The sequence below is a fragment of the Sodiomyces alkalinus genome (assembly GCF_003711515.1).
Source record: "Sodiomyces alkalinus F11 unplaced genomic scaffold SODALscaffold_2, whole genome shotgun sequence".
NCBI lineage: Eukaryota > Fungi > Ascomycota > Sordariomycetes > Glomerellales > Plectosphaerellaceae > Sodiomyces > Sodiomyces alkalinus.
In genome coordinates this window covers 1323848-1347639 of record NW_021167080.1, presented here as the reverse complement: position 1 = coordinate 1347639, position 23792 = coordinate 1323848, and the positions used below count along the sequence as shown (strand labels likewise).

The following is a 23792-nucleotide window of genomic DNA, read 5'->3' as shown; positions in this document are numbered from 1 at the left end:
AGCTCCTTTGTCTTTGACTTGGAAGTCTTGTCCCATTTTTTGAGGATCTTGGAGAAGGCTGTTCCATTGATTTCAACGAATTGCTGTAGCTTGTTGAGGTCGTTGGCAAACTGCTGGAAGCCCTCTTCAAGTGTGGTGAACTTTGCAGAGCGCCTCGAAATACTTTGCCCACGGGACTGCAATACCCTCTTCTTATCAAGGAGCGTCTTGAGCCGGACTTGGAGCTGCAGGGCTGAACTTAGCAATCAATGAGCAACACTGAGGGAAAGGACGGGACGGACACATACCTCAGCCTCCTTTTGCATGTAAAACGCGTTGACTTTCTCGAGCTCTCGTTCCTAGCGGGGTGTAAGTAAGCGCGGATCGATTTTTCCATGACGACAATTCGTCGACCACAGGGAACTGCTACTTGCTATTTGAAAGAAGAAGGTTGCCTTGTTTGCCTGCAAGGCGGACTGCGACCCTAGAGTCGCGGTTGCTTGATTGGCATCATTCAGCGTGGCCAGAGTAGGGGTTGCCGAGAGCCTTTTGATGAGCTAAGTAGGTAGTGAAGCGTCAGTCATACGTGTGCCAAGCTCGTCGCGGATTGCGGCTGATATAGGCATCCTGGAGGTCACGTAACTGAGTGATGGGAATGCTGGTTGACCCCGGCCGCACGTATTGTTCAAGGTTCCAACAGCCTGGCTCTCAGGACTAATGGGGAGAAAGCATAGGGGGGGGCTGGGCTGCTGGAAAGGCACAAACCTGTTTCAAAGCCTTGTAGTTGACGAAACTGGCAGCATATTCGGGGATTTCAAGCTGCCGCTTCTGAATCTGCTTGCCAAACTTCCTGTGAATCGCATGTCAGTCTCCAAATCTAAGTGAGGAATGTGATGGGCCGTGTCTTACATGGTAGGTCGACGCCCAAGAGCCCACGGGGCTCGGGAAGACTGATATCTAGAAGCAGATGCGAGGCGCCGAGGGGACGACGGTACTTGGACCTTCTAGACGTCCGCTTGCGTGTGAGGGTGTGCAGACGGCCGAGGGAAGTAATGTAGATGCGGGGTGCTGTGTTCCTGCCTAAGGAAGGGTTGTTAGAAGCCGTATTAGGCAGGTTACAATATCAAGAGAAGTAGTCGTAAGAAGAACAGCCCGTGCAGCGAAAGTGGTGAAACGAGAAAAAAAAGGAAGCATATGCAGGTTTCTCCCTAGAGCATTTGATGATATAGGGTTGAGTGAATGGAAATAAGACACTTCCGTGTCCGATCAGAACACCGCTGGTGGGGAGACACGGCCAGGAGATCTTAGCCGGGAGAGCGGCTGACGTATGATATATAAACGCCGATCAAGCCACGAGTGAAGCGTGAAGAAAACGTGAGTAGCACAACACGCAATATAGGCGGGGGGCACACTCGCCCCAGGTTTTAAGGGGCGGGGAGCTGGGCAGGGGTCCTATCACCGCTTGTTCCTCCTCTCTGCCAGCAAGTGACAGACGTAAGAAGCGCAAACCGGGATCGGAGAGAGAATGGTGATTATTCAAAAGAGCATTGGATCGAGTATAGACAGTATGAGGCGTGGGGGTTGCCAGCCGCAACTCGCTTAAACAGACCCCAAGCAGAACAGCGTCCAACAGGCATGAATGGGACGTTGATGAACACTGGGGTGACGTCGTGAAGAGAGGCAGAAAGGTATAAAGAGAGGTGTAGTTAAGATGAAGAATCGAGGGGTAGGAAGAGACGAGAAGACAAGGAGGCGATGGTCTGCATACCGGTGATGGATGGCGAGAGGTGAGGTATAATGACCAAACACCTAGAAGGGTTTCCGTAAGGGTAACCAGAGAAGTTTGGATACATAAAGCTGGATAGTATCACAGGATAGCGGCCATATGTCGATGTACCTGGACAGTGGAGGTAGTGAGGATCATCGCTTCGGTGGGAGGGTGGTAAAAGAGCAAAGAGATGGAGAACCCAAGGAAGGCAAGGGAAAAGAGCAAGTAAGAGAAAGATACGAGAGAAAAAGGTAAAGGTCGACCTAAGCCATCCCCCTCCGGGACACACGAGCTAGTAAGGATATGTGCCGTTGGTAGGCAGACCGGTAAGAGATAGGACTGGTCTATAATGGTAAGCTGTGGCCGTCCATCCGGTGCGAATAAGTTTCGTTGTGATAAGAGCCCGGGGGTCGAGCGATGACATCGAAGGTTTGATATTAGAGATTGAATGTGGATGTAATGGGTGATGGAGGGGCTTGGCCTCGGCGCATAAGGTATTTGGCGGATGGGACGACAAAGTGGCCGTGGCCGTGGCCCGTGGCCCACATGCATATACCTTACCTGGTACTGTAGGTACTCTCCGGTACATCTGACTACCTAGGTACTGACTACCTTACTGTACACTGCCAGCCAATGCGGGGCATTCTAAAAAGGTCTTTTGACGTCGACCGCACCGAAGAACGTCGTCGTTTTGTTGTCGTTGTCAATGGCGGACGGTAGCACTTACCATATTTAAAGCGACAAGGCAGGACCTCCCCTTGACTTCCAGGTTGTTCACGGTGAGACAAACCTTTGCCGTCGTCACGAGAGCTATTTCCTTTTCTTCTCATTACCGTCTCAAATCCTCCTTTGTTCCAGTCTGTGTCTTCCCGACGAGCTCGGATTCCCTCTCCTGCCCCTCCACGCCATTTCCGTACCCCCGTCAGACTTGCTCCGTACCTTACGATTCCCTCTGCCACGTGTTGAATGACAGTTCTCGAAACCCTCGTCGTCTTCAACCTTCAGAGTAAGGTACCGTTTGGTACCTCCATTTAGCTATCGAAGGTACCTTACTTCCCGCTGCCCCTCCGAGATCTAGCCAAGGCCGGACCTTGCCCAATTAACTTTGAGGATCGGACCACGTTTTGCGTTCCTCGACCTGCTGAGGGGTAACTTCCTAACCTCACCTAAGGTACCTACCTGATGTACCACTCCTCCGTATGCCCATGTAGAGCTGGACCCAATTCCACGGGGCATCAACGCTTCTGCTTACCAGGGGAAAATAAGGCCTTTAGACCTGTGGGAGGGCTTGAAAGTGTTAGTCTGATTTTACAAAGTTTGCTCAGGCATGGGCCAACTCCGGAACGCGGGCTTGTCTCTAGTGGGGAGCCAGTGATGCTGGGTGAACGATATGCGAACGAGGACGTTTCCGAGGCTCGTCACTTGGACCATATGTCTTCCCTACATGTACAAAGTGTCCATTCTTCCGAAGTCCTCGGGATGGATGCCTGAGTCTTAGCCTTAACCAAGAGCCTGAAGCGTTCAGTATTCTGTCTCTCTCTATCCTCTAGGGTTTTGGCTGCCGGGCTATGTCGGGAGACGAGGGCAGGCACCACGAATCCCACCCCGATTTTCTTGGGTCAGCCAACTGCCTCCTTACACTTGTGGTAGGCACAGATAATCGTGTCGTGTTAAGGGACGGATTTGGCGAGAGAAGTACGGTATATTGTTTCGCGACTTGTTTCTCTTTGGTCGGGGGATTGAGCTCACAGGATGGAGCAAAAAACAATTCAGGGAAGAAAATCCCAGAAAAGCAAAGAGATGGAACCAACCCGAATCAAACGCCTCCGCCGAGAAAACTGCCTGTCTGGCTGTCTGATTGTCCCACTGCAAATCAACCGTTCAACGATGTCCAAGGCAACTGACATACGGCTACGAAGTCAGTGTTCCAACAATAAAGGCAGTGCTCAAATTTGCCGCTTCCCACGATGTCCAAGCTGTGGACAATCACATCTTAATCCTTTTTAGCCGCCCCTTCAGCTGACGCGGCTTGTGGTGGCTTCGAATCGACGAGGCTATCAGCCATAGCCTCCGCAGCCGCTTGCTTTAACCGTTCGTTATCATCAAGCTTGATTTCCTTTGAACCAGCCCTGTCTCTCGTATCCCTTTCATCCTCACTATCGCCAAGACTGAACGGATCATTGTCGTTGATCGGGTTGGGGTCCACCGTCGACAAGGGCTGCCACTTGCTCGACTTGGTCTTAGACCCCGTGGCCTCCTCTGTGGACAGCTTCGGAGACGACCCGTAGACGTCAATCTCTTCCACGCCGTCTCTGAAACTGACCTTTCGTCCGTCCGACGGCCGAGGGGACTTGGACGGTGGAGGCGGCCGGAACACATCCGGATCACTATGATCTCGGACAGGGGCTAATTTCATGTCAGCATTGGGCGTCGTCAGAGAGAAAGAAACAGCGAGAAAGGTAGGGGTGCGACGTACTACCATCCGCCGTAAATCTCATGCCAGCAAAGTCATCGCTCAAGACCTGAGGGTCGGCATCGTAACGCTCGTAGTCCCCGCTCCGTCTCCCTGACTGCTGCGCGGGCCGAGGACCTGGAAATTGTTCCTGGCCTGGGCGGTACGGTCGGTTCGAGCCATCATCATCATCCGCAAACTCCTCATCGAGCCGCTTCTTCATAGTTGTAATCCACGAGTTGACCTTTCCCTGGGTCTCGAGGAAACCCTTCCGCAATTTCTCCTGGATCACAGGAAGGTCGTCTTCAAAAAAGTTGTGTTCTTTTCCCTGACCCTGACCCTGACCCTGACCCTGACCCTGACCCTGACCCTGACCCTGACTCTGACGGCTTCCTTGGTTACTGCGGTTGGAAGTGCGTGCCTCGTATGCGCCCACATTATCCCAGTGTTCAGCGAGCCGTCGGGCGTACTGCTCGTCAGCCTCGAGTTGTGACATGTGTGCGGCCGGGCGTGGGGGGCGGGGAGGAGGGGCCTCTTCTTGCGGCTCGTTCTTGACAGCATCTGGATCCGTCATCTCTACAAGCGGCACCCTCGAGATTAGCTTGTAGTCTGCTGGAATACCTGCCATGGCGAGCCCGTACCTAAGAGAGCATTGAAAGCGGGGTCAATGCGTCCTCCACTGGCGGTGAGGACAGCCCTGATGACCGCCTCGTCGATACCAGGGAACGCCTCTTTGAGTAGACCGACGTTCTGCTGTGCCTCTGTGAGAGGTCGAGGGGGCTTGGGAGGAGGAGGAACGTCGTCCGCAGTCGTCGACGCGGGTTTGTTGGAAGGAGCATCTCTGGAGGGATCATCGCCACCGGTGATTCCCGATTCCTGTACATCATCATCATCCAACTCTAGAGGTCGAGCTGTAGTAGGCGACTCCGGTCCACTAGGAGAGGTGATTTTGTCCTATCGAATACGGTATCAAAGCGTCAGTCATCTCGCATCGTGCGTGGCGATCAGGGGACATGGCTTACCGTCTCGTTCGACGCAGACATGATTGCACTACACTCGTGCCTTCACGCTGGAATTTGTTCCTGCGAAAAGTGTTGAAAGTTTTCGAATGAAGACAGAAGGCAGAGAGGTCGGCCAAAGATTACTTCAAAAATAATATACTATGTCCGTTACTTTGCCGAGTGAATGGTCGCGATGATGTGAGGGGCTCACGAGCTGGGATGGATCGTTCTGATGTTGGTTACATATTAGGGTGGGTGGGTCATATTACAGCTGCTGCTGGCTAGAAAGATACGTATAGATAGATGGTGAAGCCAAGCCACGCGTCACATGTCGTCACTTGTGCTGTAGGTACCTTATGAAGTACTCCGCATTTTGTAACTACCTTACCTACCTACATCGTACCCGTCCGCAGGGGTGGTGCATAGGTAGGTACCTAGGTACCAGTCCTACCGGTTGACCCTCTTCTTTTCTTTTCTTGCTCTACGAAGTACACTTCCATATTTCAAGCTACCTACCTTACCTGTAGTATTCTCAACCTGACTCGACCCCTGAAACGCCTCCTATTAGACTCTTTTCGCATCTCGAGAACGTTGCATTATATGCGAGAGGGAATCTTTCACCATACCCGTTATCCCTAAGACCTTCTAATGACTCTTCGATCGGGCTTACGACGGTCTTTTGTTCAAGTGGCTTGAACTAAGCTCATATTCAGAAGACGCACGAACACTATGAATCCATAGGTCCAGGCATGGATATCACTAAGAAATCGTGATTGGTCTTCTTCGTTGCGCAAGGAATCATGGCGGACTTCGACCTGGATTCTACTTTCATCCCGGCGCTTCATAAACCTCCCGAGCTTCTTCCCATTTTCAAGCACCGGGAGAGTTTACTATATCTCATCGAGAGCCAGTCGGTGACAATTGTGGTAGGCCAAACCGGTTCAGGGAAGACAACACAGATTCCCCAATTCTTGGACTCTGCTGGATGGACTGCCGAGGGGAAGATCATAGGGGTAACACAAGTAGGTGTCTTGAACCTCCACCAGGCCATATATATGGAATATAATTAACTCATAGTCTAGCCCCGCCGTGTTGCGGCGACGACTGTAGCTCTCCGTGTGGCCGAGGAATTTGGGTGCGAGATTGGTAAAGAGGTGGGATACTCGATCCGCTTTGAAGATGTTACTTCATCTGCAACTCGGATGAAATTCTTGACGGACGGGCTTCTCATCAGAGAGGCTTTGATAGATCCGCTCCTTTCTCGGTACTCCGTGATCATGGTGGATGAGGCCCATGAACGATCCGTCAGCACAGATATTCTGCTCGGACTCCTTAAGAAAATCCAGAAGCGGCGGCCGGAATTGCGGATCATCGTCAGCAGCGCAACTCTACAGGCCGAGGAATTTCTCAAGTTCTTTACTGTGAGCCCTACCGAGAAAAAGCCCGAGCAAAATGACACGGATCAGACGGCGGCCATCATCAGCCTCGAAGGCAGGATGTTTCCAATTGACATACTCTACCTGGAATCCCCAGCCGAGGATTATGTCGAACGAGCAATCTCCACGGTCCTTGACATCCACACTAAAGAAGGAGATGGCGATATCTTAGTGTTCCTCACTGGGCGTGAAGAAATCGACTACGCCGTACAGACAGTCTCAGACCGGCTTCTCGAAATGGGGTCGCAGAAGAAGACACTACAGCCACTGCCTATGTATGCTGGTCTGTCGACCGAGCAGCAGATGTATGTATTCGACAAGCCACCGGAGGACACTCGAAAGGTCATCTTTGCGACCAATATTGCCGAGGCGTCCGTTACCATCGATGGCATCGTCTTCGTGGTCGACTGCGGTTTCGTCAAGGTCCGGGCCTACAATCCCGAGACAGGCATAGACGCGCTCACAACGGTCCCCACATCCAAGGCTTCGGCAACGCAGCGCGCAGGCAGAGCTGGCCGTACGAAGCCGGGAAAGTGTTTTAGGCTGTACACAGAGGCGTCGCATCAGCAGCTGCCCGAGGTTAATGTACCTGAAATTCAGAGGACGAACCTTGCCCCGATCGTCCTGCAGATGAAAGCACTCGGCATCGACAACGTCGTACGGTTCCCCTTTCTGGACGCGCCTCCAGCCGAACTCATGGCCCGAGCTCTGGAACTGCTCCATTCTCTCGGTGTCCTTGATGAGTACGCAAAATTGACAAGGCCGCTCGGATATCGAATGGCTGAGCTTGCCGTTGAGCCGATGATGGGAAAGACCCTTTTGAGCGCGGAATCATTCGGCTGCCTGAGCGAGATGCTTACTATTGCTGCGATGACTAGCGTGGCAGGAAACATATGGTTTTACCACGACGGCGAGAAGAAAAAGATGGAGAGCTCGCGGAGAAAATTTGCAGCAGAAGAGGGAGACCACCTGACTCTCTTGAACGTCTACCAAGCCTTCGTGATGACGGGAAAGAAAGAATCTAAATTCTGCCACGAAAACAACCTCAACTACAAAACCATGACTCGAGCAGTGAGCATCCGAGCGCAGTTGAAGCGGTACCTGGAAGGGTTTGGCATCTCTGTTGACGAGTCCCTGGCCGAGAGCTTGGGGCGAGGACAGCCACAGCAGCAGAAGCAGCCTCATCAGCAACAACACGACGGGCCGTCCAAGGCCGAACAGATCCGCCGGTGTCTTACGAGCGGCTACTTCGCCCATGCGGCTAAAATGCAGCCGGATGGGACATACCAAAACGTCGCAGGCGACACGACGCTTCACGCTCATCCCACGTCGCTGATGTTCAACCGGAAGGCGGACTGGGTGGTCTTCCACGAGATCCTGGAGACGGGTAACAAAATCTACATCAGGGATATTACCAAGATCGAGAAGAATTGGTTGTTGGAATATGCGCCTGACTATTACAAAGTGACAAAACCCAGGGAGGGATTTTGAGCCTAGTTCGAAATAAATTATTCAAATATCTGATGCCAGTCCTCTTGTTAGTCGGGCATAGGTAATGCACAAAAGAAGGGGATTTCTGCTCGACGAAACCGATAGAGTCAGTTGAAGAAATACCTCGAGAAGGCTACCGCCGTTACAAATCCGTTCTTCAAAAAGAGGATATCATCAATCAGTAATGGCTCCTTAACACCGCGATCTTCGGTCGGAGCACTTTGTGGGCCTTTTGTCTTGTTTGTTGAGCGCCATTGCTGTGTGGCCTGTTTATACGTAATCTTCACTTGTCCATGTCGGGTTCGGGTTCTGGGAACATGTTTATCCGTACCTACTTAGTACGAAGTAATTATTCCTTTCGCAGAAATACTTCGTAATTAGATAAAGGTGACACAGCATGTAAAAGGTCATAATATCGGAGGGCGACATTGTGTGTGTGGTGTTAATCAATATAAATATGTTGTACTCTTTCGCGACATCCCGAGAGTAATCAGATGTCAACATGTCTTCCATGTTTCAGCACCGATGCTGTCTAGGTTGTTTGTGGTATTCATTTCGGATGAGAATCCTCCTTTTAGGAGTCCCTCAAGTCAAGGCTCGGTCTCGATTCAGAATCGCCGGCTTCGAGGGCCAACTCGAGGGTTGACAGGAATCATGAGACGGGAGACTTCAAGGGCTGTACGTGTACAGTAGAACACACAAAAAAAAACTGTATAATCAGTTGTTTCCAGGACAGAATGATACAGTGTTAGTATGGCCCAAGCCTAACAGTTCTTTTGTCCCTTTCTGAATGTTCCTTGCATATGAGATCCCACTGCGGATCTGGCCCACCATTTACCATATTCAGCGTAGCGTCGTTTTGCCAGCCTGTCAGTGGCCGTTCGTGCCTGGATTGTGGATGCGTGGCTGGCCCCTGAGTTCTCTCGAGAGATTTTGTGCAGGCCTGATACCCCCGGTTTTTATGTAGCGGAGCGCCGTTGACAACCAGCGCCCCTATCATTTGCTGATGTGGCTGAAATTAGCCCCACTTCGTCCAACAGTCCCTATCCCCCGACACGGCCCCTGGCGTAGAGTGTGGGTCTTGGCGCCAGAGCCGTCTCCTTTCTTTCCAGTCTCTCCTTCTCTCCTCCTTATCGTCACTTCCCTCAAGAACTCACGGTTGAGTATCTTGTCCTTTCCTTTACCCTCTTAATACTACTCCTTCTCCTACCCTATCCGGGACCGCCTGCCAGCGGGCTTGTCACTCTTTTTACTTCCTGTTTTTCTCCTCACTTGGTCCTATCCGACCTTGGGCAAACTCTCGAGTCATTCTTTCTTCTTTCCGTGTGGATTTGGTAATTCGGCGGACGACACTCTTTTTCTCCCCGTTCTGGCATTCGGGCACCCCTGGGTTCACGCAAATACCTCTGACGACCTGTTTCGCAACTCGAATTACTCGCAATTTTTCTTTAGGGCCATTCTTCTCAACCCGGCCTTGTTTGTTCGACCTCGATTTCTGTACATGACGACTACGCTCTCTCGCCTGACCTACCTCAATCGATTCCTCGCAGCTGTATTACAAATTTCGACCGACATTAGGCTACTGTAGCAGATGACATGGCTTCCACCGCATTTGATGCCCATGGTTACCGAATGGGCCCTCAAATTCGTGTCCGCAGTCTGGAAGTAACCGCCGATATGATCCCTCCATCTGCTCCGGCACCTCTCGCTGCTCGGGACGATGATTGCGACGCCGAAAGCGCCAACTTCTGCGAGAAGCCAGTGAGCTCCCAGTCGATGACGCTGCCCATCGTCTTGGGTGTGGTGTATGTTGAACTTTGATGACAATTAGATCGGGACCGACCGTCACTAACATTATTCTCCAGGATTCCTCTCGTGGCTGCTATTGGCGTGCTCATTTTCCTGCATCGCAGAAATGTCAAGAAGCAAAGAAGGGAAGAGGCCGCCGACCCCAACCGCGACCTCGACTTCGGTCTGGACGGAGAAGTTACCGAACACAGGGGTGGAAAGCGTCAAAGTCTTCGCGAAAAGATGATGAGGGCGGATAGCAAGCACCGCGTCCAGATTTCCATGGACATGAACCTGTCCAGTCCTTACCTTCTTCCACCCGGCCTGCAGAGTTCAAGGGAGTCGCTGCACTCTCTGGCACGAACCCTACACACCAGTGAAGACCCTTACCGCCCCGTCAACCAGTACGGTAGCGAAGTCGGCTCCATCCGATCCTTTCACCGTGATAAGGACAGCCGAGCCGGATCGTCAATTTACACAGGATCCACCGAACGTCAGTCGAGCGTCAATGGTCGAACATTGCCTCCTCGGCAGGGCTCACTCCCTCGGCCGCCGCCCCCTACTGCCGATCCGTTCGCAACCCCGACATCGCCTGCCCCTCCTCGTAACCTATCATCGACATCACCGCCTCGACAGCCCCTTCCCCAAGGAATCGTTCCTGAGATGGGCACTGTGCCCTACCCGAATGATCGGTCCGATGACTGGAGCGACAATTCTGCCCGCATTCCCGATGTTCCCGACGTCGTTGAGCCTCTGCCCGTCGCCAATAGGGCCCTTGGCAGTAGCATCCAAAGGGCCTCCCCGCCACCTCCGGCTGGCTCAGCGGCGCTGAATAACAAACAAGCCGGGAATCTGGGTGCACCCTCACTGCCGGAAATAGGAGTTGGTTTCGACTTTACTATGCCTGACGGGCCATCTTCAACTGACGCTAACTCACACCACCGGACTCAACACAACCAACAAGAGACTAGTTCTTTCTCGCCGTTGCCAACGATCATACCCGAGGAGGAGACTAGCTCATACGTGGCTAACTACGATCAGAGAGGGCAAGAGGAGGATGATTATGAAGAACGCGGCCGGTCTGCCCAGAGACGCTCGATGGATGGCGATTATAGGAAATCCCAGGCACTCGGCGTCCCCCAGCAAGACACGAAGAGGCTGTCTGTTGGGTTGAGACCTCTCCCTCCTGATGAAGTCACCGAGTCGGAGGACCCCGAAGAGAGGGCAAACAGGATCAGGTCTTTCTACAAAGAGTACTTTGACGATTCCAGACCGGCCGAGCCTCTCCCCCCTCCTCCTCAACAGCAATATGGGACTTCGTATTACGAGGACTACGATCCGAAGTATCTGGAGGGCGAGAGCGCGTTCTACGACCCCGATTCGCATGCGTTTGTCATGCCGTATGCCCAGCCTGTCACTCGCCGCGCCATGACGCCCCCACCTAGTGGCTCGCGTCTTCGAGGGCCTCCCCCTCCCAGAGCCATGCACGGCTCCGTGAGTGGGGGTGGAATGAGCATGCCGGGCGGGAGGCGGCCGCCTCCTCCCCGCGCCGGCACATCAATGTCCAACCGCTGGGGCCCTCCATCCCGGCCCGGCTCCTCCTTGTCCAGTTCCTATGGCCACCCGCGGCCTGGCTCCTCCGTGTCGAGCAGATTGCAGCAGCCTGGGAAGCCCAAGGGCCCTCCGCCGGCCCCTCTCACAACGCTTCCCACTCCATCCAAGCTCAAGGACGACTCGCTTGCTCTTCTTGGTTCAATCGACTTTGCACCTCCTGAATCCTACGAAGACCGCCAGCGTGGCCGGTCTCAGAGTCCTATGGGCGAGAGACGGCCTTTCGCTCCGAAGAAACCCGTGGCATCTCCGCTGGTGAGCAGCTTTGACGAGATGCCCGCTGTCCCCAGCCCGTAAGTATTTTCTTGAATGAACGCAAAACCTGTCATCTTGAAGAGGGAAAAAAGAAGCTGACAACCAACGCAAATAGTCATCTGCTCCGAAAATCGGGCACTTTCACCGGTCTGGACTTTGCGCCGCCCCGTCGGTTTGCCAACGATGACGGAATGAGCGATGCAGGTAGCATTCGGAGCAACCGGAGCGGCCTCTCAGCGGTCCAGGCCCACGCCATTCGAAGCGGTGTTGGTCGCGTCAGCCGTCTTCCCGAGGATACGGTCTTCACACAAGCCAAGATGGAAGCGACGTTGAAGCCATCATGGAACATGCGTGACTAGCCTGTTCCTCCCGACCCTGTGAATTTGTATGCGTTATTTTTTTGTATACAGTTGGCAAGGTGATTTTAGTTTCGGAGCAGCGCTGGCGCAGACCAAGCAGGCGATTCTCAAACCTTGCACGTATGTTACCATTGCCCTTGCATGTACATGAACCTGACTCTGTGAGCAAAGGCGCATGGTTTTCTATGTTTGTTTCATATCAGCGAGTGGCCCATCCTGTCATGGTACCCATAAATGCCAGCATTTCTCGGAGCGACATGGTTGGTAATGTCACGGACACACCACATCTCGAACCGCGTTTGGAGCGGTTAGATCAAAAGACGAGGGCTCGGTGGACTCCCTCATGGTTTGTTTAATTCCTCTTTATTTTAGACTGGGATTGGGTAGTCGGCATCAGACAGACAGCGCATAACGAATACTACAAAGTGTTCGGATGAACGGGAAGCTCGACGGTCGTTGTTTCGTTCAACGAATCTTCACTGCCTTGTGTATGTGACTGGCATTATGTTTCCATACCCGAAAGCAAGAGAAACGGGATAAATACATATCCTTGGGTGATCTGCTCCGTACCTTACTTTATAAACGATGCGACGGGAGAGCTGTTGTCAGAACACAAATAAGGTACGCGGAGTCATGTGTGTATTCATCTAAGTAAAGTTCGTGGTACTTCACGGGGATATCTAACGACGGTAAGGTACCTTATTAGGAAAAATAAGGGGAATAAGTGTGGATATATAGGATCGAGGTACCCTATAAGTCTAACATAATATGGTTTGTCACACCTCGTGGGCATCTGACAGCTTTGTATGAACATACCTAGTAAGTAACATCCCACGCTCAATTGACCACCCAGGAGGATTAATAAATAACTGGTCACATTTTGCGTGTTCGGAATGCGATACCTAGGTATTTTTCTCCGAGTTGATCTGACCTCGTCACCGCTTCGTATACCCTACTCAGAAGGTCAGAAGGCCATTTAGCCACCACTTAGCACGCTATATGTAGCCAGTAGTTATATGTACCGTTGTACATCACATCTTTCCTGAAGGAGAAAGGGGGGGGGGGGGGGGGTGTTTAAAAAAAATCTTGCTCTTCGTCTTCATCTTTGTGGACTCGGCATATCCCGGCAGAGGTAATCGTCCTCGACGTTGGCCTGTAACTTCGAGCCTTGGGTGTGTGGCGCAGGGGAAACATGAATCGCATAAACCACGGGAATTACCTCGAGATATCGCATGTCTGGAGCACGGATACCTTACGGATACATAGTCCTCCGTAATACTGACTTGATGGTGTCCGGACTATGTACCTCACTCTTGTCGACGCGAAGGCGAGGCACCTAAGAACAGATCTTTGTCGCAAGTCCGGATGCATACATTGTAAAGGGATACGGATACGTTGGGATCCGTTCCATGAAAAGAAAAGTTCGATCCTCGTACCTTAGTAACTAATAATCAAGCCGCCCTGGGTTTACTTACCTTAGTCATACCATCTAAGGTACGGACGGATGGATTTTGGAAGGTTGAACCACTGGGGTACAGATACCAGATACCCCTACCCAGGGAACAAAGGAACCAAAGGAACTAAAGGAACCTAAACCTCCACCCCCAGTAGGACGCCTCGCACTAGGCTTTAGTTTCTGCACCCAATTCCAAATTTGGCAGATCCATGCAATAATGCGGTGATCCTGGGGAACTGATTGTGGCTTTGACCCTCCATCTCTCGACTCTCTGAGGTCATACCTACCTACCCGGGTTTGGCTGGTTATAGGTCAGAGCCCGATGGACTGGTCAGATATCGCACGTCTTAGAACATTATGTTGACAGCGATATCTCTGTCCTGGCTCTGGTTAGTGCAAAATTCTCTGTTCGAGCTCTGACCTATATCCCCCCCCTAACCGGGTAGGTAGCCCAGAGCCCAGGCCACCACAGGCAAGGTACTGACTGGTACGGTACCTGAGAAATCTACGAATACAATTGTTGGAGGAACAGGAACAGGTACGTGGTAATTACTGGATGAGCCCTGGGACAGCTTGGACAGCCTCCCAAACCGGCTGGAATCTACCTACGAAGTACGTTGTATTCGTCTTCGTACTGGAATTCCAGAGCTCGGCTTTTGCCTCCAACCAGATTTGGGGTTCTCTTTCCCCGCTTCTTGCCTTTCCTTCCATTTCTCTCTTTCTTGCCTGCGTCTTACCTACCCTCTCTCTCTCTCTTATTTGTTTCGTCATCCCATGATTGTATGCTATAAGGCACCTACTTCGTGCTTCGTAGTACCCTGTTCTTATTTGTACTTCCACTTCCGATTCGATCAAGGGGTTTGTCCTCACCCCACTCTTTCCCTTTCTCTTTTTCTTCAGCGCGGCGTCAGGGCCAACCAAGGATCGCGTCCCGGTGCCTCGCCTAACCCGAAACTGAGTCAGCAGTAATTATCTCCCGCAACACGGAACAGAACGACGATTCCCCAACCCGCTTACCTACCTTATACCTTCCCCCCGAACGTGTGTTCTTTTTTCCCCCAGACACGACCGCATCTCGGCCGCAATTGAACCACGGAGGAGGCTCTCTCAGCACGACGTCGCCGGTCTATTTTTCCTTTTTTTTCTTCTTGTCTTTTTCGTTTGTCTACCACTGTGTCAGTCCCGAGATTTGCCAGTACTCAGTCGTTGTCGTCGTCGTCCTCGTCGTCTTCTTCTTCGTCTTCCTCGTTCCACGACCGATTGAAGATAGGACAGGAAGCGGAGTGAAAAGGTACGTGATGTCGTATTCTGTCTGTTCCATCCTTGCGTATCTTCCCCTTCTGGACCCGGGGTCGCTTGTCGCTTTAATGCCCAGTAACGCTCTGGAAAGTTCATGTCATCTTTCGATCCATTCATACTCCCCATCTCTCCTTTCTCATTGCTTCCCCTTTGTCTCGCCATCTAAAGGCCATGTTTACATATTCAAGTTGCGTGCACACAAGCTACACGCTCTTCTCCGTACTCCCCCGTTCTCTGGCTAACATTCTGCCTTTCGAAGAAGTCTTCATCATGTCCGACATTAGCGACCCGACGGATGGGATCTCCCCTCCGGCCCCTACACCGTCCGATGATAACCCCCCTACGGGCCAGCCTCCCTCCCCGACTCCCGAGCCTTCGCAGCCTACAGAAGAGCCACCCGACGACTCTTCGAGCCCTAGCTCGCCTCCAACACAACCTTCTCCGTCGCCGCCTCCGCCTCCGCCCCCGCCGCCTCCTCCTCCCCCGCCACCTGAACCGTCATCAGAATCCTCTCCTCCCTCCCCTCCTCCGCCACCGCCGCCTCCTCCTCCATCGACCTCCGAAGCCCCGCCCACGTCGGCCCCGGCCCCTACCAGTCCAACCACTTCGGACGAACCCCCGTCGACAGTAATCACCTCGGTGGAGACATCTGTGAACTCCAACGGAGGCATCACAAGCACCATCATCCGCACCATCACAACAACCGCCTCGAATTCAGAGCCGGCTTTGCCTAGCTCGGCTCCGACGTCCAGCGGGACCGAGGCGCCCGTCAACACCGGCGGCAGTGGAGGAGGCGGTCTCAGTGACGGAGGCAAGATTGCCGTTGCCGTCGTCGTCCCCATTGTAGCCGTCGGCCTGATCATCCTCGCCGGTCTCTTTTTCTGGAGGAAGCGCAAGGCCAAGCGGGATGCCGAGGAAGCTCGCCGCAAGGAAGAAGTAGAGGACTATTCGTACAACCCCAACGCCGACCCCACCATCCCCGCCCTGGGCAGCGAGAACGCTTATGAGATGAGGGACGACGGCGGCTCGGGCTACCGCGGCTGGGGCTCGACCACCCTTGCCGGCTCGACCGGACACAAGGCCTCCACGACCATGTCTGGCGGCAACACCGCCGCCACTGCGTACTCGGACGGCCATTCGCCCGCCCACGGCCACGACGCCATGTCGGGCGAAGCGCTGCTCAACGACGGATCCTACGCTCACGACGGCGAGATCCTTGGCGCCATGGGCCCTTCCGCCGCTCTGAACCGCGGCGCCGGCGGCGTCCAACGGGGGCCCTCCAATGCTTCTTCGTCCTACAGCGCCGCGGGACGCTCGGAAGGATCAACCGACGGCATCGGCATGGCGTACGGGGGAGGGAACGGACCTTATGATCAGTACGCACACGGCAATCCTTACTCGGACGCTGATGGACGGGCTGCCGAAATGCCTGCGCAGCCAGTCATCCGCGATAACCCGGCGAGGAGGAATACGACGATCGAGAACCCAGCTCCCTATCCCCAACAGAGCGCTGGTATTTCGCAAAACTTTTAAGTTTTCATGAACCATCCTTTTCCTTTTAGCGGAGGGGTCAAAGACGTCGCTCGATAGTGTGTCTATCCACTTGGTTTCTTCCGGTTGTCTGAAGATACCCTTATATTCCACCGACCGGGGTGGTTTTCTTCTTCCCTTACCTTTTTCTCCCACTTCGGCGCTTCCACCAGGCGTTATGTTATTTCTTTCGTTGGCTTGATGGGTAACGCAGCAGCATGTGGAGACGTTCTTCAGCTGAGACTATCTAAAGTCTCATCCCTAATTCCTGCCATCTTCTGGTCGTCATCTACCACATCTCCCCTATTATTTTCTTTGTCGCTTATAGTCAACCTTTCTTTACACGCAACACGCAACACGATTTTCACATGTAGATTTCAAGGCGTGTACTACTTGGCCCGTATAATATACGTTTCTCGAACACGCTTCTGCTCTCGTACCCTTACTCTGTTTTTGTGGTGTATGAGGGTGGGCTTGCGCATGAAGCCTCCAGAGGTTAAGGCTGTAAGTTACCTTTCAGGATGGGGTTCTGGGAAGGCTTTAGGGTATGTGCAAGGGGACATGCCGTAAGGTAGGTAGCCTCGGCTACGATGTTCTATAAGCAGGGACTACAGTGTTCGCAACACTTCCACATGAATAATCGCTGATCGTTCGATTAGGTGTGGCATCTTGGAAGATATCAAGTCAAACATAAATTTCTCTGGAGAGAAAAGGGTCACACCAAAGCCCGCTTTCGTCACTTTATAAGAATAATAATGTGTGATTGGCCTCGGTTGGGTATCATAGACATGCACTTTTCTAGTCTGGATCTAGAATATAACCATACAATCCAGAAACCACAAGGGCAACAAGGCAGCCAGAGATGCTGGCACTAGCTAGCATAGCAACCCGCGTAACGTAAAGGAGCCGGCCACGTAGCCACGTAGAGGGAGGAAGTTCAAATCCAGTGGTGGCTCGCGGAAAAGGCCGAAAGAAAAAAACATCAGTCCGCTGGTATGGCTAAAAGGCAGCACCGCCCAGCTCCCCACCGGGGGCGCCTTTCACGCTCTGCTCGTTGAGATCGACTTTGGTCTTCCAGGCCTTGGATTCGAGCTCAAGCTTGTCCCACACGGCGACACACTGGCGCAGCCGGTCGTGTTTGGCGTCGAGTTCCACCCGCAGCTTCTCCTCCTCGACCTTCAGCTTCCTGTAGTGCGGCTCCAGGTCGCGCGTCACGCCCAGGCTGGACGGAAGCGAAGCCGGGTCCAGCTTGCCGCCCGGTATGATGGGCGGAAGGGTGGCAATCAAGGTCTGGGCGAGAGTCGGTCGGGCTGGGGCCACGGCGCTGGGGAGTTGGGCAGCCGGGCCTGTCGGTGGGTTGAAGGGTTTGGGGGGCACCGCGGAGGGAGTGGGTGGGAGAGGACCGGACGATCCAGCGCGGGGACCCGTGGGAATGGTGTTGGTGGTAGGGTTCGGTCCTGGGGTCGAAGGGGAGGGCGAGGAGATGCTCGCATGGCGTGTCGGCCCGCCGGATGGCCAACCCCCGCGCCCGCCTCGTGCGCCGAATCCACCGCCCCTAGGAGGCACGTAGCCTCGAGGACCGGCGGGTGGTACGGTTGGGCTGCTTGCGTCCGATCGTGGGGGCTGTGTGCTCGATGGCTGCTGTTGACGGGGAGTCTGGGTAGCCGGAGTCGCCTGAAGGGTCTGGAGGGTCTGGAGGGTCTGGGCGCTGGGAGCGGCTGCTGGAGCGGTGAAGTTCCGACTTGCCTGTCCCGGCCCGGTTGGCGGGACTCGTAGCGCAGCGGGGCCGCGGGGTGGGGATTTCGCACCGCCAGCCGCGGGTTGCTCTTGTCGAGCGGGCTTGGGGGTTTCTCGCTTTATAGATAATGGGACCGGGGTGTTGTTCTGGACGGGCGACACAGCTCGAGAAGCGGGTCGTGAGCGTGGTCTTGGTGGGTGTATTGGATACGGGGACGTCCTGCGAGATGCAGGTCTTGCTGGGAGGATAATATCCTTTGGCACAGGCGGAAGCGGCGAGTGACGTCTCATGTACGGTGCTGGCTGATAGTTCTCACCACCGCGGCGGTTGGGACTGCGCGATCGAGGTCGGAATCCGGGGCGTGGTACGGGAGACCGCCTCGGTGACGGCCGTTCGGGAAAGCCCCGATCTCGGTTTCCGAACGGTGATCGGGATCTCCGTCTGCCAAGTATACAGTTAGGAAAAAAAGTTTGATGCTTGAACGGGAAAAAAGAAGAAAAAGAGAAGAAAAAAGGAAGAAGAAGAAGAAGAAGAAGAAGAAGAAGAAGAAGAAGAATAAGAAGAAGAAGAAAACCCGTCGCACCTGTTATCACGTGGGTCGAAAAGCCTGTCCCTATCACGGCGAGGAGACCTCGGTCTATCGGGGCGCTCATCCCGTATGGCGGGCGACCTGCCTAGCGGGGTGCGTCTACCAACGGGACTCCGCCTCGGCGGCGACGGACGACGCGGCAGGCTGCGGCTCCTATCCCGCCTCCTCCAAGTGTCTGCGCCGCCTCCCCGAGACCTCTCGCGTCGAAATCGGTCAAAACTCCGTGACCGGCGACGTGGCGGGGATCTACCTGGCACGTAGCTATCGGATACCAAAGGCGGACTCCGTGGTCTCTCGCGTTCTCTCACTCTGTCCCTGTCTCTGATGTTCCGGTCGCGGTCCCATTCGCGGTCGCGGTCGCGGTCACGGTCTCTTGGCGGCGTCCTAGGCCGACGAGGTGACCGATCCCGAGGGAAGGGTCTCCAAGACTCGCCCGCGCCATACCTGGTGACTTCGCCGTCCTCGAATCTAGATTGGAACCGAGAGATTAGTTGCGGTTGCGAAAAGGGAGAAGGCACAAAGTGTGAATTCGTTCGCGTCTCGATACATGGCGTAGCGATCACTCTCAACGGAATGAACAGAGTCGGACGATTGGGGACATAATCCGGTGGGAGAAGAAATGGAAGGATGAACCAACCTATTTCTACGGTCCATAGCGAATAGCTATGTGTTGTGTAAAGGGAGTCGTAAAGGGAGTCGCTTTGGCGACCAGCCCCTTGAATATCGCCGTTGTTGTATGGCGGTGCGATATAGCTCGGTTCGTGTGCAGAAATGACTAATATAATGAGTGTTGAATGAAGTAAAAGCAATACGTCTACCTGATACAGGACGATGTTCGATGATAGTCCGATTGTCGTCGTTTGTTGTCGCTTTAATCGTCGTGTTCGAGGGTCAAGAGAGGTTGAACGCGAAGCTCAGGAAAGTTTTCCGCTTTGAAGATTGGAAGGCAGATGCAGCATTGGGACGTCCGATAAGATATCCCTGATTAGATAAGCTCTACCTACCTTATGTGCCGCCATGATGGGGTACGTACCTAGGTAAGGTACCTTACCTAACTTACGGGGCACGATCGCGAACCACCTGGTCCGGTACGAATACGGATACGGATAACGGATACCAGTATCTCACTGATCCCTCGACCTTCCAGCGTATTTCGTATTTTGGTACGCTGTCTGTGAGGACAGTGCATCACGACAAGCACTTGAGAGTCCCTCTAGGGTTCCATTAGAGCCGCCACGGGTTCCTTGAATCGGATCGAGGAATGGCGAGCTACATCATGCTAGGAATATCTTTACATGCTACACCAGCTCATGAAAATAAAATAAAAAGGGAAAACACACAGAGAAAACACACAGAGCAAGAAAAGGAGAACTACATTGGAGGACTCCGGGTTTGAATAAAAGGTCCCAAGTATGTGAAAACCTCCGGCTCACAGGTCGCATTAGTGCCCAAAACTCTCCACCCCCGATTCTATCGACGCCGATGATTGCACCCAGCTCACTCCGGTTTGTCTTCTTCTGTCGTGTCTCCTGCGTTTCTCTCAATAATCTCCATAATCCATTCCTTGGCCTCGTCGGCATGGTGTTGCAGCATCTTCCCCAGTCCCTGCACTGGACTGCGCTTCACTGTCCCGAAGCGCCGCTTCTGCACCTTGCGCGTCAGATCCTCGTTTTGCCAACACGCATGATCGCTGGAGATGTAGACCCGCGAATGCTCCTTGTACCATGCCGAGAGGTCCTGGTCGACGTCCGACTTGATGGGCCGGAGCGTTCCTGTGACGAAATTAATCACGCCAGAGATGCGATCTTTGCAGTCTGTTGCGTCGTGCGGTTTTTGTTGCCCGTTAGCAAAATAATGATCAAAGTATTGTACCGCCCTTTCGGAAGCTATTTAAAGGGATCCGAGGTCTTCGGGGTTCGGGGTGGCTTACCTCTGTTCATAAGTAGTAGTTTAACGCCCAGGTAAGCGTTTCCGACACCCATGAGGAAAATGTCCGTGGCGTTGTCGTAGAGCTGAATGTAGTTGTCCCAGAGATAACAGACCAGTTCCTGGAGCTGCGCCTGCAGGATCTTCTCAGGAGAGCGAGCGGTAAATGGATCCGTGTCCTGAGGTTTTCTTCAGTCAATAACGCCGACCTCCCTGGCTCCCTAGGTATGACCTGGATACGGTAGGTGATATATTCAACTCACATCCTCATGCGGCACAGCGCTGGGAACGTTGACATCCATGACTCCCATCCCTTCACTGATAGCCCAGTTGACATATTCTGTGACGCCGTCGACCTAAAGAGTGCAGAAAAGAAAGAAAAAAGAGTGGACGGGTCAGTTTATTTTCCCTTTGCATAGCCCAATATGAACAGGAGATTGAAGGGAACATACAATCCATGCATTATGAGACTCTAGGTGATTATCAATTGCATCGGGCTGTGCGACGAGTTGAGGTCTTTTTTTGGTTTGTTTTCGTTAGCATGACTATGCCTTTCGAGGTTTTGTTTTGTTTTGTTTTGTTTTGTTTTGTTTTGTTTTGTTTTGGGGGGGGGGCATACGGATCATGTATGACGACTAGTAGGCGACGAGCCAGTTGCAAAGTAGGCGTCACCAGCACTTGGTTCTCGTATGCCTTGAAGAGAACATCACGTTGAATATAGAGCGGGATCATCTGGTGTCTAGTCGCGAGCTCCTGCCGTTGGCCGAGCCTGATATGGTCTTGCAGGCGCGTGGCCCGGAGGTCCTGCAGATCGGGCACATTCACAATGCCGGGCCTCATGCACTCCCAATGCGGCGCTTGGTAAGCCTGGGCCGTCGCCAACACTCTTGCCGCCTCCTTGTTGACCTTGGGAATGTCCATCTTCGGAGGGGGCTCTCCCATCAGCGTCCGGGCCACGGCGACGGCGGACTTGGAGATGGCCCTCAGGTTGTACCCTCCCTCCAGACAGACAGCCACCTTGCCATCTGCCAGCGACATGAGCATGTGTGTCATGTGCGCGTAGCACGGCGGGGTCACGAAGCAACCCCCCAGCTCGTCCCCGTCGGCGGCGTCGAACCCGGCCGACACGACGACCAGGTCCGGGTTGAATTCCTGCGCGATCGGCATGACGATTTTCTGAAACGCTGCCATGTATTCGCCGTCGCCCATGCCCTGATCATGCCAGCCAATGTTGACATTCTTGCCCAGCCCGGGACCGGTGCCGCAGTGCTCCATGCCGCCGTCCGGAACCTGGCTGTTTTCCGGCTTGCCAGGGTAGAAGTTGCCGTTCTGGTAGACGTGGAGGGAGATGTACAGGACGTTGGGGTCTTCGTAAAAGATGTTCTGGATTCCGTTGCCATGATGGACGTCCCAGTCGAGAATCAAGACCTTGCGACACAGCTCGGGGTATTCGCGCTGGCAGATCTTGACAGCCACGGGTACATTGTTGAAGAAACAGAACCCCAGCGGTTGGTCGTATTCGGCATGATGTCCCGGTGGTCGAATGACGGCAAATGCATTCTTCACATTGCCCTCCACGACCTGCTTGCAGGTGTCGATGGCGCCGCCGCATGACAAAAGTGCTGCCGGATAGGACAGACTGCCAACATAAAGCGAAGATCGGCCCTGGTCCATGACCCGACTCGTCTGGCGGAGTTCCGTGTAGGACATGGTCGATAGTCTCTTGACCCAGGTGAAGTGGTCTGGGGTGTGCGTGGTGAGGATCTCTTCCTTGCTGGCTTCGCGCGCGGCGATCCTCCACATGTACTTGGTCGGCGCGTCCCGCGTGATCCTCGCGACTTCGGTTTCTGGTCCGGAGTAGAGGAGCCCGGCCTTCTTGAAGGCCTTGATAATCTCTTCAATTCGGCGAGGGTCCTCCGGGTGGTGAGGATGCGATGTGAAGTCGGCGTTGTAGTGCAGCTTCATGCGGTCGTCGTAGCAACAGCCGGTGGGCAGCAGCCCTCTTCGGCGCAGCTGATAGACAATGCTCCGGTCCTCAGACTCGCCGTCATACTCTTCCTCGTAGTCCTCCCCCCCCTCCTCCTCACCTGACGGCGTCGTATCATGAAGAGAGGGACCCTGGTCAACCCTGGGAGGATGCGCGGCGCCGTTGGCACCTGGTGCTTCATTCGGGTGCCAGTCGGTGCCGTCCATGACGACGTCCTGCCCCGTGTCCTCCATCTTGGAATGACAAGGGATCTTGGATAACCCAGCTGCGCGACAAAATTTGCCGGGGACCCGTCGGAAGGGGCCTGAGCCGGCTATCTCATCAGCTGAAGTGATGAACGGAGTATCGGCGATGCTGTAGCAGCGTCAGACAAAGAACTAAACTAATCCAAGCGATATAGAGTTGGAAAGGGGAGGCTTGGCCACTGCAACAGACGGCGATCACCACCTCGCAGCTGCCAGGGCAAGTGAGATGACTGAGGAACGGGTGAGAAAGATGCGAGGGTTGGAATGTTTGCGCCAAGGGTTCTTGGAGCGGACATGTGGTATGAAGATGTCAAACGGCGTTCAGGTTAGACGGGAACTTGCCGATAGACACGCGTTTCTTACGATATCACCGCGTTGGAGGAAGGCCAAAGTGATCGATGCCGCAGAGTATAGGGGCTGAAGGCTGTAGCAGACAAGCAGGCATAACAATACCACAACTCACCTGCCTTAGTTAGCAAGGCTGACAGTGAATTGAACGAAGGCCGTATTCAGCCTTGCATGTGTGTGACCTTCAGCTCGATGCCCGCCACGAAGACAGAGGAAGAGCGAAGATGCCTCAAGCAACAGGTGATTCTGTGTGAGATGCTACCGAATTGCAACGTCCTTTATCTGCAAGTGCCGGCAGAAAAGGCGGAAATTCGTAGAGTTCTTTAAGGGGGGTGAAGCTTGTACGAAGTAGGTGTGTGTTCATGCCTGTGGCGGTACCTGCTCAGGCGGTTGGTTACCTTAGCCACCGGCCCACCGACTGATTGCCTTAGCCTCGCCGTACCCGTGCTTAGTCATGCTCATTACCAGAATAAGGTAAGGTATAATACAGTGACACCAGCTAGCAGCTACTTAGGTCCCTACATTATTGTAGAT

General features: G+C 53.7%; 7 protein-coding genes across 7 annotated transcripts; 4 read left to right on the top strand and 3 right to left on the bottom strand.

Annotated features, from left to right (window-relative positions):
* The first annotated feature begins 3194 nt into the window (after positions 1–3194).
* On the top strand, positions 3195–3655 carry SODALDRAFT_329935 (hypothetical protein). Its single transcript, XM_028611084.1, has one exon. It carries the CDS (start codon positions 3316–3318, stop codon positions 3649–3651), a length of 336 nt encoding a protein of 111 aa, XP_028468053.1. The 5' UTR covers positions 3195–3315; the 3' UTR covers positions 3652–3655.
* On the bottom strand, positions 3653–5442 carry SODALDRAFT_329934 (hypothetical protein). Its single transcript, XM_028611083.1, has 4 exons — positions 5222–5442; positions 4841–5153; positions 4224–4775; positions 3653–4153 (listed from the first exon to the last, which is right to left on the bottom strand). Exons 1-4 carry the CDS (start codon positions 5240–5242, stop codon positions 3741–3743), a joined length of 1299 nt encoding a protein of 432 aa, XP_028468052.1. The 5' UTR covers positions 5243–5442; the 3' UTR covers positions 3653–3740.
* Positions 5443–9723: 4281 nt separating this feature from the next.
* On the top strand, positions 9724–12140 carry SODALDRAFT_272364 (hypothetical protein; the record flags this gene model as incomplete). The annotated part of the gene is made up of 3 exons (XM_028607830.1): positions 9724–9932; positions 9993–11819; positions 11897–12140. The coding sequence occupies 3 exons, from the start codon at positions 9724–9726 to the stop codon at positions 12138–12140; spliced, it is 2280 nt and encodes a 759-aa protein (XP_028468051.1).
* Positions 12141–13953: 1813 nt separating this feature from the next.
* Positions 13954–16428, top strand: SODALDRAFT_348529 (hypothetical protein; the record flags this gene model as incomplete). The annotated part of the gene is made up of 6 exons (XM_028613376.1): positions 13954–13985; positions 14123–14134; positions 14178–14208; positions 14411–14454; positions 14777–14887; positions 15084–16428. The coding sequence occupies 6 exons, from the start codon at positions 13954–13956 to the stop codon at positions 16426–16428; spliced, it is 1575 nt and encodes a 524-aa protein (XP_028468050.1).
* Positions 16429–16527: 99 nt separating this feature from the next.
* Positions 16528–17210, top strand: SODALDRAFT_91748 (hypothetical protein). The gene has a single exon (XM_028615783.1). The coding sequence runs from the start codon at positions 16627–16629 to the stop codon at positions 16993–16995; it is 369 nt and encodes a 122-aa protein (XP_028468049.1). The 5' UTR covers positions 16528–16626; the 3' UTR covers positions 16996–17210.
* Positions 17210–19663, bottom strand: SODALDRAFT_91771 (hypothetical protein). The gene is made up of 3 exons (XM_028615784.1): positions 19390–19663; positions 18747–19220; positions 17210–18604 (listed from the first exon to the last, which is right to left on the bottom strand). Exons 1-3 carry the CDS (start codon positions 19404–19406, stop codon positions 17425–17427), a joined length of 1671 nt encoding a protein of 556 aa, XP_028468048.1. The 5' UTR covers positions 19407–19663; the 3' UTR covers positions 17210–17424.
* Positions 19664–20249: 586 nt separating this feature from the next.
* Positions 20250–22871, bottom strand: SODALDRAFT_272173 (histone deacetylase clr3; the record flags this gene model as incomplete). Its single annotated transcript, XM_028607820.1, has 5 exons — positions 20250–20566; positions 20683–20857; positions 20942–21034; positions 21131–21194; positions 21298–22871. 5 exons carry the CDS (start codon positions 22869–22871, stop codon positions 20250–20252), a joined length of 2223 nt encoding a protein of 740 aa, XP_028468047.1.
* Between the last annotated feature and the right edge of the window lie 921 nt (positions 22872–23792).

Coding starts and splice junctions, on each gene's coding strand:
- SODALDRAFT_329935 (XM_028611084.1), top strand. CDS start 3,316: ATGTCGGGAGACGAGGGCAGGCACCACGAATCCCACCCCGATTTTCTT.
- SODALDRAFT_329934 (XM_028611083.1), bottom strand. CDS start 5,242: ATGTCTGCGTCGAACGAGACG. Junction 5,154..5,221: donor TGTCTGCGTCGAACGAGACG/GTAAGCCATGTC, acceptor CGTATTCGATAG/GACAAAATCACCTCTCCTAG. Junction 4,776..4,840: donor CGCTTTCAATGCTCTCTTAG/GTACGGGCTCGC, acceptor TGCCGCTTGTAG/AGATGACGGATCCAGATGCT.
- SODALDRAFT_91748 (XM_028615783.1), top strand. CDS start 16,627: ATGGGTAACGCAGCAGCATGTGGAGACGTTCTTCAGCTGAGACTATCT.
- SODALDRAFT_91771 (XM_028615784.1), bottom strand. Junction 18,605..18,746: donor TTCGACCCACGTGATAACAG/GTGCGACGGGTT, acceptor TATACTTGGCAG/ACGGAGATCCCGATCACCGT.